An 18,175-nucleotide genomic window follows, 5' to 3' on the forward strand; every position below is an offset into this window, starting at 1 on the left:
GATTCGGTTCGTAGATTAATTGGTGCACGGAGAACTTATCGATTTGTGAATTGGCCAAAATCACCAAATTTTAAAGTGCACAAAATAATAAAAAGAAGCTTGAGAACTTGCCCAAACTCCGAAGGAAAACAGGTTTCATAGACGGCAAAAATGAAACTGTAGCCGTACAGCTCCTAGCATCATTCTATTCGCCATATTGTTAAAACGTTAAACGTTAACATAGGGACAGTATAAAATATTAAGAAGAGAACTTGCAGGAAATAAAGAGCATAAACAGAAGATCCGATGAAAAAATGACAAAATCGAGTCGTCACTGTACCTGATCGAGTAAGGCCGATTTTTTAAAGAATTGGTAATAGTACTTTTTGTGATGTCTTACATAGTTAGAGCGATGAACGTTTAATTTTGAGTAAAACCTATTTAAATTTAAAAAAATGCGTACCCAAAATAGTAAGAGTAGCTGCAACAGTACACAGGAAAAATGTATTCCCGATATGAAGTCTGAAACAGTTATGTTTTAACGATACCAAAACCAGAACGGAACATGTGTTTTGTAGCTGAATTCCATTTTTCTTCTGCAACGCATGCATAATGCTTTTATTATTTTAGGTAAATATAATTCCTGGTAAATTTTAATCACTGTTTCCGCTGTACCAATTCGTTTTTATGTCCGTGCACATATTAATAACTAAACTAAACTCATTTATTTATGAACGAAATGTTGCTAACGTTGCTTCGTGGTTTTATTCATAGTTAGGAATATTGTTGGCGGTTCTGCTATACAACGTGAAATGATTCATAATTAATTACATCTTCATGGTTATTAATTAGTTTACAAAATCAAAACAATATTGATAACCGCTTGTGATCCAATCAACTGAATTCAGCATTGTTTCTGATTCATTATTCCACGATAGCATAAATTGCATTACTACTTTCTTAGAATGTTTTTGCCTTTCTCATATAAAGAAAGGCTATGCAATCACTGTAAAAATCGACTTTTTAACCGAGGCCCGGAGGGCCGAGTGTCATACACCATTCGATTCAGTTCGTCGAGATCGGCAAATGTCTGTGTGTATGTATGTGTGTGTGTATGTGTGTATGTGTGTGTGCGTCATTTAAACTCACACAATTTTCTCAAAGATGGCTGAACCGATTTTCGCAAACTTAGTTTCATCTGAAAGGTATAACGCTCCGATAAGCTGCTATTGAATTTTTAGTTGATCCGACTTCCGGTTCCGGAGTTACGGGTTGAAGAGTGCGGTCACACAGCAAATTCCCATATAAACTGGTACCACCATGATGTTCAAATGATGTAAAACATATTAAAATAGATGTAACATTACTCTAGTTTGCGGGTCTGGATCATTAATGATCAATCAAAGCAGCTTTGACCACATTGGCCACCTATGACGGTTCATGACGCCCCCGGGGAACCCGCCAAGTTCATAAGCTAATATCACACCCATTCCCCAACGAATTCTCTACCAATTTTTACAAACTTGCTTTCAAATGAAAGATACAGTAATACCATTGACTGCTGCTGAATTTCATTCGGTTCTGACTCTTGCTTCCGGAGTTACAGGGGTGTTAGTAAGGATACACTGGAATTTCCCATATAAATCGGTACAATCGTAATACCTCAGAGGCTAAAAACTATTGAAATGGTCACCAAATTACTTCTAATCGCAGATCCAGATCACTGATTGCCAATCAAACATTCTTTGAATATATTGTCCACTATCGACGATTCCGGAAGTCCTGAATTCCGGGCATATTCCACAATTAAAGTCACATCGGTTCTTCGGTGATGACTGAACCGATTTTCTCAAACCAAGTCTCAAATGGAAGGCAAAATATGCAGTTGAGCATTGGGTTGCCCCCCCCTCCCCCGCCTTACCCTTACACATCCCTCCTTCATCACTCCCCTCTCCTTGGACCACCCTCACGCCCGCGCTTCCTTCATCCACCCCGTATACCGAAATAAGATGAAGGATTTCTGACGCATCCTCTATTACCACTCTACTAACCCCCCATTCCATCCACCTTCAAACCCATTCCACCAACATTTCAAAATATAATCACATGAAGATAACATTGAACTCATGCTGATTAAGCTAATTAAGGTGAAGATATGTGGAAGCCACGTTGCTGGGCACCGACTCGCTTGTTTACATTGAGAGAAACTGAAATCTGAAGTGAAAATTCAAACGCACAAATAAGAGTTTCCGAACATTTTCCTTTGGTCATCTGCACATTGGCAGAAATTTTGATGTTTTGTTATTAAACGATTAAAGTTTCGCGAGTGTTTTTGCAGTGGTGTGTGAATAAAGTGCATTTGAAAAAGTGCAATGAAAACGAGAAGAAGAAAAATAAGCGTGTTTCGAAAAGAAACCCCAAGTGAAGAGGGGTGATATTTTCGCACAAAATAGAAGCTACAGATGGCATTCTGTCAAAAACTCGGATTAATTGTATAGGAAAATGTTCTAGCTTCCTTAAGTAGCAGTTTCGTGGCACACCAGCAAGGTTAGTGTGTTGAAAAACGTATTTTTATATTTGCTCATGTCAGATACATGGTTAGGCAGGGGAGAGGGGTGTGTGCGGCGTAGCAGCTATGTTGTGGCTCGCATGTATAATGTCCTTAAATACTATTCTTTTGCCTTTCTCATATAGAAAGGTTATGCAATTGCTCCAAAAACCGACTTTCTAACCGAGGCCCGGAGGGCCGAGTCTCATATAACATTCGACTCAGTTCGCCGAGATCGCAAAATATCTGTGTGTATGTATGTATGTGTGTATGTGTATGTGTGTATGTATGTGTGTGTATGTGCGGATTTGTTAACAAAATGTCCACATCGGTTACTCGGAGATGGCTGAACCGATTTTTACAAACTAAGATTCAAATGAAAGGTATAATATTCCCATAGGTTGCTATTGAATTTCATTTTCAACCGACATCTTGTTCCGGATTACGAGTTGAAGAGTATGGTTACAAAACAAAATTTGTTTATTTGTCCACATCGGTTTCTCGGAATTTTCTGAACCGATTTTTACAAACTTGATTTTAAATGTAAGGTCCATCAGCTGCTGTTGAATTTTGTGTGGATCCAAGTTCTGGTTCCTGGATGGTGATACGTACGATCACGTAGTAAATCCCGATTCTAACGAATTCTGCGATGAATGTAAAAAGGTGAATTTTTTTCCAAAATCTAAACTCAACTGTTGAATTTGTAGATCTAGGTCACCAACAATCATTCAAAGTCTCTTTGGCCACACTGGCCACCATCGACGGATCCGGAAGCATCCAAATTCAGAATAACGGTTATATTGGTTTCTCGAAAATGGCTAGATTGATTTGATCAACTTAGTCGCAAATGAAAGGTGTTGCGTCCCCGGAAACTGATATTAAATTCCATCTCCATCCGACTTCAGGCTCCGGAATTACGGGTCGTGGAGTGCGATCACATAGAAAACTCCGATTCAAACCGATACCGCGATGAATGCAAAAAGGTGCTCTTATATATACTTACCAAGTGTAATAAGAATGAAAGACATTTCCATAATGTTATATTGTACGAACAAGCTATTATATCATAGTTTGGAGAAATGAGAAAGGCACAATTGCATCTCTAGGTGGATTAAAATAGGTTTTTTATTTATTAGCCATGGTATAGTTCATATAGTATGCAATTGTATACGTGGTAATATTTTCACGTGAACAATTTCACCAAACGTAGAATCTTATTCATTGATCCATTTTTGCTTCGTGAACTAGTTCATGAATTATACTATATTAATTACGATCTATTTTACGTCTCAAGAAAAAGTATTTGGAAGAAATCTGCACATTTTGTTAGTTTTTGAATCATAGTTTTAAAATAATAGAATTAACGCATGAAATATGTAAACTGGAGTTGTGCGCCGAAAAATCATATCGATGGCGGCGTTGGAGAGTCGAATAATTTACTATTACACAGGAAAAAATCAGGTATTGAATTGGTGCAAAAAATCACGATTTTGCAAAGTTACCCGTTAATACCAAGCCTCTGGAAGCATAAGTAATAAACCTCGCAGTCATGAATCTTTATGCGCTTCAAAAAAAATACACGGCGTTCCACTCGAATGTTTGGTTGTGTTATTACGATGTTTTGCTGAATATGTTTAGTTTTTTTATGATTATAGTACCTGACTTGAGAGTGCATGTTAGAGTAACAAGAAAAAAATGACCCCTATCGACCCGCCTCTGAGTCGCTTTCTAGTCCCACCAGGAGTACTTGCTCCAAATTTGAAGCAAATCGGACAAGTCTAGCTACCGGACCAACGTGCCTAAAGTTTGTATGGGATTTTTCGACAATTTACATGGAGAAACCCCACTACCTCGCATTTTCGCCGCTCAGTAGACAACCTGGAAGAGGTCATGACTGTGTTCAATCGAGAAAGCTGTGCGGGTAGCGTACGTTTGACGACACTGGAGAATGGCGGCCCAAGATCGAGTAACCTGAAAATGTAAAATGCATTGCATCGTGATTCGGAGTACCCGGATTGTAAGGCCACGATGATGATGATGACTTCTTCGAGAATTAGGGGAATTATGGTTACACCTTAAGCTTAACACGTTTTCTAAGTTGCCACCAAACCAATTAAATTATAATTTTTATGCAGAATTCTTCTTCAGAAACAAGACTTAATTTTTTCAGCGCTTCAAAAAATTAATTTCATTAAAAATTATTGGTTGTAAAACTTGGAAAACAAAGTGACTTTTTGTAGGCACTACGGGTAAAACCGCCACCCCATAGGGGTAAGATCGACACCCCCTTTAATTTATTTTCTCTCCACTTTATTAAAATCTTTATCTTTATTAAAAATGAGATATATGCGTGATTAATAAAGTGTGAGTATGTATGATGCAAATATGTGCTTTTTATTGCTTCATCATGTAGTGAGGGGAAGAAAATTCGAAAGCCTAGTACTATAAATAAGAGTATTTTATGCTACAGGATTATTTCTTGATATGAGTATTTCCAAATAATCCTTGCGCACATCATTGCAACCTTCAGTGTCATTTTATTTCGTAAGAGAAGATTTGCAAGTGTTCTACGTTCTGCTAATTGGATTCATTCAGTTATAAGTGACACACACACTTCTTAGTAAAACTATCTTTTTCAGATTTGATTTTTCGGACTCTGATCATAAACGATCTATTGAGGTATACATAAGATCATTGTCTCATTGTGATAAAGTTCGTCTATGACAAACCAAGAGAACACTAGAAATTTGGTTTGATGAGATTTTTGTAAAAATAGCAAAAGCTTCGATAGAATCAGATAAGCAACAATTCCAATTTTTGATTTCTAAAGAGACTTACAAGAAATAAACACAATAAAAGTATTTCTATGTATTTCTGCTAATAGTATAGTGTTCTAATAGGCTAATTGAAGTGTCACAAAGATCCCCAGCATTTTACAATGAATCGCAAGTATACACAATCATCTTAACAGCGTGTCGGTTTTACCTTAACCATAGGCGGGCGGTTTTTATAAAAGCAATTAAAAATATTGAATTTATCAAACTCGTTTAAGGTACTGAAAAATGTGGCGATTTGAAAAGCTTTTGTTCGGTTAAAACCTTAAAATCTTAAAAATTTAACATCCAGACCAGTATGAACGCTGCTGTCGTATGTTTTGTTCATTTTTATTACATTCGGTGCACTAACGTAAATCCATTTTTTCTTCAAATGCTCTACATAAACGTACTAATAATAATGTGAATAAAAATTTGATTTCTTGGAAAAGTTGTGTGGTGTCGGTTTTACCCACAGTGTCGGTTTTTCCCACAATTCCCCTACATATATGTTTTCTTTTATAGTTACAGTGGCTCAAGCTTGCTACTTCATTGTGAAATTTGTAAACATGTTTTTCAATTTTATAGATGCAATTGAAAATTCTTCCTAGAACATGTCTGAATTGAAATATTATTACAGCTTTTTGTTCCTGATATTAACGAAACAGGCGTTACTCTTTACAAGACCTTGTTTTAACCCTCCGGAATTCCCGCAAATGGCTCCCCGAATGAGCAGCCGCTGGTGCTGAAAGAAGATTTCGCTAGAGTTTCTGAAGGTCTTCCACTAAATACAACGGCGTGAGTGTCGGAGGGTTAAAAACTAGTTTAGAAGTGTATTCGATACGAAAAGTAGGACTGATTTCAGTACGCTACGTTATATTTCTGTAACAACGAAAGATAAATAATTGCCTTATTTGGTAAAGCTAACATATGATGCTAAGATTTCGTGTCAAATTTTGTGTAATTTAAGTCTTGTATTATCAGTTTGTTTAGGGAAATATGTACGAAAAAGCTAATACATTACAGAAACGAGTCTTATTTACCTACTCTCCAAGCATTAATTTCTTCCGATACGCATTTTAAATTTACTGAATTTACTATACTGAGTTATGATATTCGTCACATATTTTAAAATTAAACTTTTCTAACTTAATTCATTATAAATCCTGAGTTTGTATCTTTGTGCAATATGTTTGCCTTTCTGGTAGGATGCAATGTAGATGTTCAATGCAAAAATACACCTTCTTTATGTGTTGGGGTCAATATGACCCAAAATGAACTTTCAAAATGCGATAACTTTTTAAGTTTTGCACCTAGAAGTTTGGAATTTCTTGACTTTTCTTCTTTCATAGAGAGCAACGATTTTCAATCGAGTTTAAATTTTTCGGACATTCCTGAAGGGCAGTACAAAAAAAGTTACGAATAAAGTGTTAGCGGGTCTTATTGACCCAGATTTCAAACTCATTTTTAAGACACATTTTCAGTGAAATCTATATGAACTTGTACCCAAATTGTGTGTTAGAGTTTCAATTTTCAGTTTCTGGAAAATATTACCGTTTTTGACCAGGTTGGCCAGCGGGAATCGGTGCCGAATGGTGTCATGTTTGGCATGCATAGATGTATGCAGAACCGCCATCATAAATCACAAGTTTATTGACAGAATATTAATAATAAACACAACCAAAACAAAAATAAGAATGTACATATCAGTTTTGTATATGATTGGACCGATCTTGGATGTTACGCATTACGCTTTCGATGCTGATCCCGGTGATACCATAGTATCTCTCCTAATACTGAACAAGTGACAATGTGGTCAATAAATTAAACTGTTCCCAAAGTTTAATATTGTTGAAAGCTTATATAAAATCCCATTTAAAATGATATTGATACTCTGATTCAAATACTGGATTCTACGTGAAAATCAACCGGAAAATCCGAAACATTCGTAAAACTCTCTAATTTGTGAATCTTCTTCTAGAATTCCGCAGTTTTTTCGAAAACATTGATTCTTGTTGCATTGGCATAAATTTCTAGTTCCGAGTGAAAAATTAACAGTATTGGTCACATAATGGCCATATGGAAAATCTGGAACATTCGCTGAACTAATCAATTCATAAAGCGGGTCTTGGAACCATGGGATTTTAGTGTTTCTTGAATTCTCATTTGAAAGAGTTCGTACTTATGACCTACACATGTTTTTTTTGGCTACATAGGAACCTTCCGGAAGATCTGGAACATCAGTGGAACTGGCCAATTCATGGACCTGGTCCTAGAGTTCTAAGATTTTTAGGAATATCATTCGCATAAATTCTACTTGTGACTGGGATATAGACCCTATTCGTATCGTGCCAGAAGATCCGAAGCTCTGGAGCTAGATTCATGTATTGACCATGCTACGAATGTTCCGGATCTTCCGGATGATTTTCATGTAGAATCTAGGGTCAATAGTTGAGTCAAAGTGTTAATATCATTTTAGCCGAGCTTTTATATAAACTTTGAAAGTTTATATAAATTTTTGGGATCAGTTTCATCATGACCACATTGTCACTTGTTTAACATCATGAGATATATAATTATCCCGCCGGAATCGGCATCGGGATCATGCTCAAATTTGATATGTTCATTCTTATTTTTGTTTTGTTTGTGTTTATTATTAGTATTCTGCCAATAAACTTGTGATTTATGACGACGGATCTGCATACATCTATGCATGTTAAAAATGACCCCGTTCGGCACCGATTTCCGCTGGCCAACCTGGTAAAAAACGATAATATTTACCAGAAACTGAAAATTGAAACTCTAACACACAATTTGGGTACAAGTTCATATAGATTTGACTGAAAATGTGTCTTAAAACTGAGTTCGAAATCGGGGTCAATATGACCCATTAACATCTCATTCGTTACAAGAAGTCTTTACACTTTACACTGCGTTTCTATACTTGGAAACGTTAAACATTTCCAACATTTGACTCAAACTGGTCTGTACAGAAAATGGAGCCTTGGTTTTTTTTTTAATGAAGGGGTTTGAGATGACGTCGTTCGATTTTTCAAGAAGACTTGTAATGCGAAGAAATGCGTGAGCTTGAGTTTGAATGGTAGTTGTTGTAAATATAGCTGAAAAATGGCATTTGTTTAGATCAAATCTGGGATTGAAATGGAGGGGCCAAATATTTTGATCCTAAGAAATTAGAGCATAATTTATAATGACTATAATATTATATATTACGTATTATGTAAATAGGGGAACATGGGGAGACTTGACCCAGCGCAAAATTCTATTTTTGGCTATGGCGTCTTCTATTCGATTCTTAAATTTTTTTCAAAAATATTTCTATATTTGTTTCGATCCCTTAAGGTAATTTAAAAAGTTTGGAATGAAAAATCCTTTCCTTACAGAAAATATTACGTGATTAATAAATTTGCATTAAATGATGTAATTTTTTATCAAACTTTGTATGGAAATATCTACTCGACTACTAGTTACTATTAATGTACTAATATACCATCTTAATCCTTGTGAAGCAGTGAAATGATTTTACATAAATTTGAACATTGGAATAGTCATTACTAGAATTTGCATGACATTGAACGCAATAACTAATGTTGGGGAGACTTGACTAAGATTTTATGGGGAGACTTGACCAAGTGTCAATTAGCTGAAGAAAGATACGAAATTCCTTATATTTATTATGCTTTAGTATCTACTGTTAATGTTAATCACGCCATAAAAAATCCCACCTCAAACATAAGTCATTATATTTTAGTATTAGTAAACAAATTTGGCGATAGTAGGACTGATTTCGTGACGTGTGAAAATGCAATGCAAGCAGTACAGTTAATCCTTAAAAAAAAACGATCACAGAAAAACTTTTGTAACTTTTCAAAAATTAAATTAAAAATTCTGCAAAAAATCATGAAGACGCAAAATAACTTTGCACATTATATCTCAATGACTTCTGAGAGATTGAAGGCTTTTTGAGAGATCGATGCAGTTTTAGCTGAAAACCTGGTCAAGTCTCCCCATGTTCTCCTATACTTGAAATTAGGCTCAGGAAATTTCAAACATAGCAAAATATTCACATTAGAGGTTTCATTTATGTTAAAACATTAAGGGGGGGTAAAGGTTTCAGCGTGAAAAAAAAAAAACACTTGCTTTGCGAATGTTTTTAGAACTTTGCGTGAATCAAATTTATCAAAACTTTTGTACATAATAGTGTATCATTTCAAAAATCTGCTGTAATTTTTCTATGCAAAAATATCGACAAACGACTCGGTGACGAAGCTTTGTGTACAACGTCTCTGAAAAAAAAAGATTTGCGGTGTTACCTACCATTCAAAAACTACCTAACCTATATCTTTCAAACTTTGCATAAACATTCTATGTTAAAAGAGATATTTTTTTCATTTAAGTGGGTGTTTACTTCTAAAAAGGCGGAATTTTTCGTGAAAAATAGCAATTTTTAATTAATATGAGTTAAAAACCCCCTTAATTGAAACTTTATCTCAAAAACTCGACGTAGGGGTTAGGTATTTTTAACATAGAATGTTTATGCAAAGTTTGAAAGAAATCGGTTAAGTAGTTTTGGAATGGCAGGTAACACCGCAAAAATTAGTTTTTTAGAGACGTCACTGAGTCATTTGTCGATATTTTTGCATAGAAAAATTACAGCATGTTATTGAAATGATATACTATAATGTACACAAGTTTTGATCAATTCGTTTCACTCAAAGTTCTAAAAAAATCGCGAAAAAAGTGTTTTTTTTTACGCTGAAACCTTTTACCCCACCTCTTAATACGAAATACTACCATTGAAGGGATTAATGACGTTAGTTCAGTTCAGTACACTGTACAGTTTAGTCTTTGCTTGAATAGGTATATATGTGTACTAGGGGGAACTTTGACGTTGCATTGCATTGACGCTAAGGTAATAGGAACGTTTACTTCCTTATGGTTCACTTCTATAGCTTGTTAGGCTAATCTCTTAATAACAAACTCTATTATTTAAATTTGTTTCCAATTATTCAAATAAAGTGCCAAGTTTCTGAATCAGTTTGCCGGCTTTATTGCCAGTAAGTAAAACGTTCGCTACCGTCAAAAATGCTAATCAATCGTATTCGGTTTGCTTATCAATGTTGTGAAGGTGAACACAAACTGTTTGTGGGGAATTCGGGGCAAGATGCAACATTTTATTGCGTTCAAGCCAATAGAATCTCCAATCAAGTTTTTAAAAATATTTTCATCTTGTAGCGTGATATAAGTTTCGGTTCGTTTTCTTTTCGAAAATTATCTTGGAAACTTATGCAGTCACCTCTAATGTTGAACAACCTCGTGGTTCACATGGTTTTCAACTGTTCCAGAATCTACTGAAAACCCCATTCTACCCTATTAACAGCTTGGTAGCTGTACTTGAAGAGGTTTCGCCTTAAGTGCGTTTCTTTTGATAGCAATCGTAGAGATCGGTGTGCCGAAGCACTACTCATGGCAAACCGTATCGTCGAAAAATCGAACCGTGATTAGGTGGTGTCTGCAAGAACGTGCCGTCATTCACAACCCATCCGAATTATTGCTTCAAGTGCTATTGCTGATAAACGTGGAAGATCATCGCCTGGTCGAATAGGCGGGTTTCGTTTGATGGACCCAGTGTTGCTACTACAATTAAGTATAAAAATTGAATTATGCCGAAAATGGTGGCCTAAATGTATTTCAGGTAAGAGTCGCTTTCGAGGAAAGTATTTAAAAATAAAGAAAAGTTACCCTAATATAATTTGCAATTAACGCTTCTAACGACTAGTATTTCAGTTGTAGTTATACAAATCTACTCGGAACAATCTTACTCTGGTATATTCTAGAAAAAAATGAAAGAGTAATTCGGTGCCATTTTAGATCCAATCACAACCGAATTCGATCATATAGAAAAGTATATATCACTTTAACACTGGTTAGATGGCTTTGGACCAGTTATTCTTCGAAAAGGTTTTTGAAGTTTTGCAGATCATTTCAAATTATATCTATAAAACAAAACTGGAAGTCTAAAATTTGTTGCATAAATTTAGACTGAAAACTTGGGTTGATCTTTGAAACGAGAAATATCATGGATTCAAGTAATTTTGGTATATTCACAAATATTTTTTTCACAATTAACAGATATATGGAATTTGCCTCAAAACGGTTCAAAATCGTTAGTCCAGTGATTAATCGCAGGGTTTCCGGAAGTTTTCAGGTAGATGAAATGTGAACTGACCTTTCCGCTTTTCACAAAATCAACCATTAAATTTCGATCGGTAAATGAAAACGACTCAGATTCTACGGCAGCGACTCTTAAGAAATCGGGGTAAAAAACAATTCAAAATTAATTTCTCGTGAATGCCTTCTTCGGACAACAGTTAGCCCTCACACAAGCGCATATTTCTTCTTCAGAGGTCGACTCATTAGTTTCTATATAAATTGAGATATTGACGATTTCATGTTTAGAGGGGAGTGGGTACACTTGATCCCACTTTTGTTTTTTTTCTCATAACTTTTCAATGAAATAAAAAATTAAATTGAAAAATTTGAACTGTAAGAGCTATGAATAATATGTAAATCCGAATACTATGCCGTGTCAGTAATATAAACAATATTGAAAATTATGTCAAAACGAGGTTTTTTGTAAAAAACGTGTGTGATCCCCTGCCTACTAGGGCTAAAGAAACAAAGCACACTATGACTAATAGACATGAATGCTCAGCTAATCACCTGTCCTGACAAATTAATTAATTAGACTATCTTTTTAGATGCACGACAAACTTTAATCACAGTAGAAAGTCAAGACAAGCATTTGCGGTGAATCAGTGCTGTTTAACTGGCTTCTCCATCATTTAGTAACTTATACCATAATTTGTTCACGGAAAAAAACTTTTTAGATCAATTAATAGTGCCAGGTACTTTATGAAAATGATGTTTTTCTATTTCTACGCATTTCGAAAGTGTTTGAGAGAGCGAATTATAGGGATCAAGTGTACCCAGTGTTACAGGGATCAAAGATTAATTTTTTTGTATGTGTAGTGAAACTTTTTATTCGAAAAACGTTTTTTCTAGACAAAAGTCCTTAGAAGGTAATCGTACTTGAAAATATTCATATATAATTAGTTCGCCGATATCAGACAACCGTTTAAAAAGTTTGTAAGAAGATCTTCGAAATGGATTTCAACACATATTTTCTAAAATATTGCACAACTTTTCCAAACCAAATGATATACGCTAGATTTGTTTTTTAAACATCATAAACGACCAATATTTCATCCTCTTTTTGTATTGTGGAAAATTTTGATGTATAGATTATGAGAAATGACCAGGGAATCAAATATCCCCAAGGATAAAGTGTCCTCACTCTCCCCTAAAATTCATCTTTTCCAAGGTAACTACTTTACAAACACTAGCAAATAAGGGGAAAGTAGTTTGTCTCCTAACAATTCTTTACGTTGAATTTTTGCTATTTAGAGTCATCCTAAATAAGACAAGGGAAATTACTGTAAAATGAACCGTTAAAGATAGAGCATTTTCAACAAAGTTACTCAGGGATGGTTTCTCTATAATTCTTTGAAAGGTTGTATTATCCTATCTTATTTCATTCAAGAGATAATTTTTGACATTAAAAATGTCTTACTACACTATCTGGAGCTAAGTGTCATTCTAAAATCTAAAACATCTTATTTGTAACGAAAATGGATTTGAAGCATTTATACACCAGCTGATTCAGAACGCCTAATCTCTGTGTATTAATAGTAGTCAATTAAAAATCGGTAAAATTGAAAGGTTCACGAAAAAGGGGAAAATTATCATTTACGATGCAATTTTTTTTTCAGCGCCGTTTATTGGAAGCATCTATGTGGCTCAATCAAATTTAATAATATAATAATATAATTAGAGGTGCCCCGTGTCTGTTTGAATCATTTGGTCCTCGCATGTCAAACGAGCAACATATTGACTGTAACGTCCGGACGATACAACAGGCGGTAGGCGCTTGGACCTTTGGGAGTGGTGGCACACGATGTATTTGGTAGAACAATTTAATTCGAAAAAAATCGACATTGCTAAAACTTCAACCCGTGATAGAATGGGTTTTTCCTTTCATTTGCAAGTAAAATTAAAATATTCTGTCACGGGCTCCAGAACAACTTTTTATTTTAAAGTTTTTTTGTTTGAAAACTAAAAATAATTCGATGAGATTTGTGTGCAAGTTTGTTAACTTATGGGAATCGCTACACACTGAATAAAAATCGCAATAGTAAACAAGAAATAAAGGTTTTGTCTATTGTACGAAGATCTCAATATAAAACTAGATATAGAAATTATCATGTTTATCCGAAAGACGTGTTGTTGTTACTGTCTCCAGATTCTGAACTGGACTGGCAACTCTGTCTTCTTGATATGTGGTCATTGCTCTTATCCCACATGTATCATGAGAGACATTTTCAATAAACAGACTTGTATTACTTTGAGAATTTACTGAATGTGTGGTCCAGCCTTATATTTTCTTGTTCGTTTTCCGTTGTGCTCCATATTTAGCGAATAACTACTCCGAAATTTCTTAAAGGAAATTATGAAACTTAGTTTTGTTCCTTTTTTCTAAGATTATGTGAAATGTGTTCGAAGTGGAAATAAAACGTAATTTGAGGGCAAGCACAACTCTGCATCTATAAATTCTGATGGAATGAATGTACCTCAAAAGATAACAAACGTGGATTCAAAACTCAAAGAGCTTTTTTCTCTTTCAATCATCTTTCTTTTAATGTAGATAAGGACAAACAGGATTCTCAATCCAAAGTTGCAATAAAATCCGACGTTTATTACAATGACTTACTACTTTAGTTCATACAAATATAATGTTTTGAATTTAGGCCTATTGTATTTTACCATTCAGGATAGGACGAGGAAGAAGGGTCATTCTAGTTTACATTAGTTATCTCCTAGAGCGATAAAAGAAATGAAAAATGCACGAACACGTGATAAAATCCGTTACTACATTAATCAACATCTAGAAAATGTAAGAATATCGAATAAATTTGGTCAACACCTTTCCACACCTCCTTGTTCATAAAATATCATTTTCGCCCAAAAATCGGACGAACCTAATATTTTTTTCTGCTGAGAATGGGACTTTGTAAACATTGAAATTCATCTGAATATACGGTTCATCTAAACCCAACATTTTTTTGTAAGTCCTTGTTAATCGACTTCTTGATCCATAGTCATAGGCACATCTAAAAACTGATAAAAGTTTAATAACTTTCTCGGATGATTTTCCATCGATTTATAGCTTTCTCCTAAGTTGTAGACAATGAGATTGCTCATCAGATTCTCACTTTTAGTATTTTTGTAAGTCTATAGTACCAATTAGTAGTAGAAATGCGAATTAGTTCAAGTTTTCCCTCAAAAAACTATGAAATAAAAAGTTGTTCTAGACCGACCGATTATTTTGCCCTTTGTTTCAAATAAAAGGGAAAAGTCCATTCTTTCATATCCCGAAGTTTTACTGATGCCGAATTTTTTCGAATAATGTTGTTCGGCAAAGACATCGTGGGCAATAAACCGAACACTGTAAAAATGGGTACGAATCTTGCGGGTGTCTGTACCACTTGCTTCCGCCTAACGCTGTGTGTAAAGTCTGTCGTGCGCTCTTCACCACGCTGTTCTACCCGTAACCTTGCAAACACGAAAGAGAATAGTAATGCGATAGGCTCGAGTCGCATACACACTATCCGCAATGGGGGTGGATTGTGTGATTCCGGATTGAGTTCTGCACTGCAGGGTGCGACGTGTGTGCGCTGCTTGCGGGCTTGCGTTGTGACAAATTAATTTATTTTTATGTTTGTGTGTGCGCTGGGTTGACGATACTGGGCGAATTCTAATGCCAAAATGTTTTGGGCGGTTTGTAGATACGTAGAGTAATGAGCCTATTGACACACACACACATTTCATATTTCTGATTTACGTGATGAGTTGTATTACCGCTAAGGCATTTGACAACATGCTTTCGTAGGTATTTCGAAAGCGGACTCAACTGGGTTTGCGCCTACTAAAAGGCGAGGGTTTGTTGGTGATTTTGGCGGACGAGCAGATTGAGTTATGCTAGACCAGTTTCAATTGCGTAGCTAATTTGACCTGCGTTAATCTAAACCGAACTGGGCGCCATAAGTTTTTCCTCGTATTTCTATGACAAAATTAAATTTTCGATAATTTATCACCATCATAAAAAATAAGGATACTTAATTGCATTCGATTGCTATTTGTGATTTCAAAACTAAATTGATGTGGGTATTTCTAGTGCTACATTGGATGCGATAGTGAAGCTAGACGTACGATTGTGTAATGAAGGTTCCGTTAGCACATTTCGAAGAGACGGGAGGGAGTCCATCATTTACGTTACATTCTGTAGCCCTATAGTCACAGTCGGTGCACGAGGGCTGGAGAGCATGCGAGAAGTACACTCATAGCGACCACCAGGCAATTCGACCAGAAGCATGATGCAGCACGGAGAAGGATGACCGGCGAGCGAAAGTGGAAGACGAAAGCCTTCAACAAAGACTTCTTCATTGACTTCTTTGGCCGGACAGCGCGACCGAGAACGTGGATGCGGCTGATCTAACACGAAAAATTATGACGACTGGAGCAACGCAATAGATGGTGTCCAGTTTACTGGTGGAACTAGCTTGTTTCAGAGCCAGACGGCGGGCTCAGAGGGCAGTATCGGAGCTAGATAGCGGGGAGCGCAAAGCAGCGTTTCGGGAAGCTAGAGCCGCTTTAAAACGGGAGAGCAAGCTTACCAAACCAGATGGCACCAAGGAGCTGTGCCAAGAAGTCGACGTCAATCCCTGGGGCGACGGGTGACAATTCGTGATGGCGAAAATGAAGGGCATGCCGACGCCAGCTGAAATGTGCCAACTACCTGGCATCCGACACTGTTCGATGAAGCAAAAGTAGCAAACATGAACGATCGGCAAGTGGCTAACGATGAGCTCACAGATCCATCGAAGCGACTGAAATTGAAAAAAAGTCTCTGGTACGGATGGAGTCCTGAAAGTTGCAATCCTGGCATACACGGACATGTTCAGGATGGGGCTGCAGAAGTGTCTAGATGAAGGCAATTTTCCAGAAATGTGGAAGGTACAGAAGTTGGTATTGGTGCTAAAGCCAGGAATAGGCCTATATGTTTGCTAGATACACTCCTGTAAACAATCGTCCTTAACAGGCTGACGAAACGCACGGAGGGTGAGCGTGGACTTTCCATGTTGCAGTTCAGATTCCGCAAACGAGGAAGTGTGATAGTGGATGTAATACGGACAGTGCTCAAGAGTGCCGAGAAGGCATCTAAACAGAAGCGAAGAGGAGATCGATACTGCGCTGTGGTCACAAGGGATGCGAAAAATGCATTCAACAGCGCCAGCTGGGGAGCCATCGCCGTAGCGCTGCACAGAAAGAGGATCCACGAGTATCTATGTCAAATCTTGAGCAGATACTTCCAAAGTCGAGTGCTGCTGTACGAGATGAACGAAAGGCAGAAATCACTGAGAGTCACCCCGGGCGTTCCTCATGGCTCCATTCTCGGTCCTACTTTTGGGAACGAGATATACGAAGGGGTCTTGACATTGCGGCTGCTCAGGGAAGTGAAGGATTACGCGGTATGACTAACGGTGATGGGTGAGACACTTGAAGAAGTAGAGTTGTCGGTGATGGAAACAATAGTCGCGATCGAGAACTGAATGAACGGGGTCAAGCTTCAGATAGATCACCACAAGACGGAGGTGTTGTTGGTTAGTTACTGCAAAGCGGTTCAGCGGATGCAGATCGGCGTTGGAGAGCACGTGCTTGCGTTGAATCGTGAACTGTTGTAATTGGGAGTGATAATATCGATGACTGGTTGAGTTCCAACAACCACATCGACTACGCCAGCGAAGGCAACGAACGCAATAGCGAGGATCATGCCAAACATCGGCATTAGAGAAGCAGCTGTTCTGTTATCTAGTGTTTTATATTCGATACAATGGGGTTTCTGCCTGGGGTGCTACGCTGAAAACCTCGAAAAGCTGAACAGGACGTTCCGGTGATAGCCATGTGAGTCGCGATCGCGCACAGAATTATATCACCGGATGCAGAATGCGTAATCGCCAGGATAACCCACCCTAGCGGAGGATATCGAAAGCTACAATTGAAGTATCATCAGTAACGTGAGGAAGATTGAGAGAATCGATTCGATAGCAACGTAGCAGCAGGAATGGGACAAAACGGAGAAATGAAGTGAATCTACCGGCTCAACTCAAACTTGTCGACGTTGGTCAATAGAAAACACGGAGAGGTGAACTCTTACCTGACACAGCTCATGCCGGGCCACGGATGCTTCAGGGAGTATCTTCATCGGTTCTGGCACGCAACGTCACCGTTTTGCTCGGAGTGTGACACAGTCTAGGAGCTGTCGGAGCATGCGGTCTTCCAATGTCTGAAGCACGAAGCGATACATAGGGAGCTGCTTGAAATGGAAGGACCGGCCATCAACCCGGATAATGTCGTCTATATAATGACAAGTGACGTACGCACGTAGAATGCGGTCAACAGATCATGGCCAGCGAAAATGGCGTGATAAAGAAATATTGCGAAAAAATATAGCGAAAACCAAAGCAGAATCGGTGTCGGGAGAATTTAGTTGATAGCGATTGTAAATGGCATCGGATATGCAGCCAACGGGCTCAGGTAATTGCTGTGCCGAATAGCACAAGGGAGCCTAAGGGTTCAGTAAATTAGATATTCTGGAGTTTACCGCCCAGATTGTCCTCGTAGGGGAAGAGCACTAGCT

General features: G+C 37.2%; 1 protein-coding gene across 8 annotated transcripts in view; it reads left to right on the forward strand.

Moving 5' to 3' along the window:
- Nucleotides 1-18,175, forward strand: part of LOC131693630 (NAD kinase-like) — a 140,770-nt gene that overhangs the window by 84,632 nt on the left and 37,963 nt on the right. The window contains exon 1 of one of the 8 annotated variants that reach the window (XM_058981601.1): nucleotides 10,868-11,053. The exons of the other annotated variants lie outside the window; for them this stretch is intronic. Coding sequence (XP_058837584.1) covers nucleotides 11,043-11,053 — 11 coding nt within the window. The 5' untranslated portion in view covers nucleotides 10,868-11,042. Of the gene's footprint in view, nucleotides 1-10,867; nucleotides 11,054-18,175 lie in introns of those variants that run through there. 8 annotated transcript variants of the gene reach the window in all.

The sequence above is a fragment of the Topomyia yanbarensis genome, chromosome 3 (assembly GCF_030247195.1).
Source record: "Topomyia yanbarensis strain Yona2022 chromosome 3, ASM3024719v1, whole genome shotgun sequence".
Taxonomy (NCBI): Eukaryota; Metazoa; Arthropoda; class Insecta; order Diptera; family Culicidae; genus Topomyia; species Topomyia yanbarensis.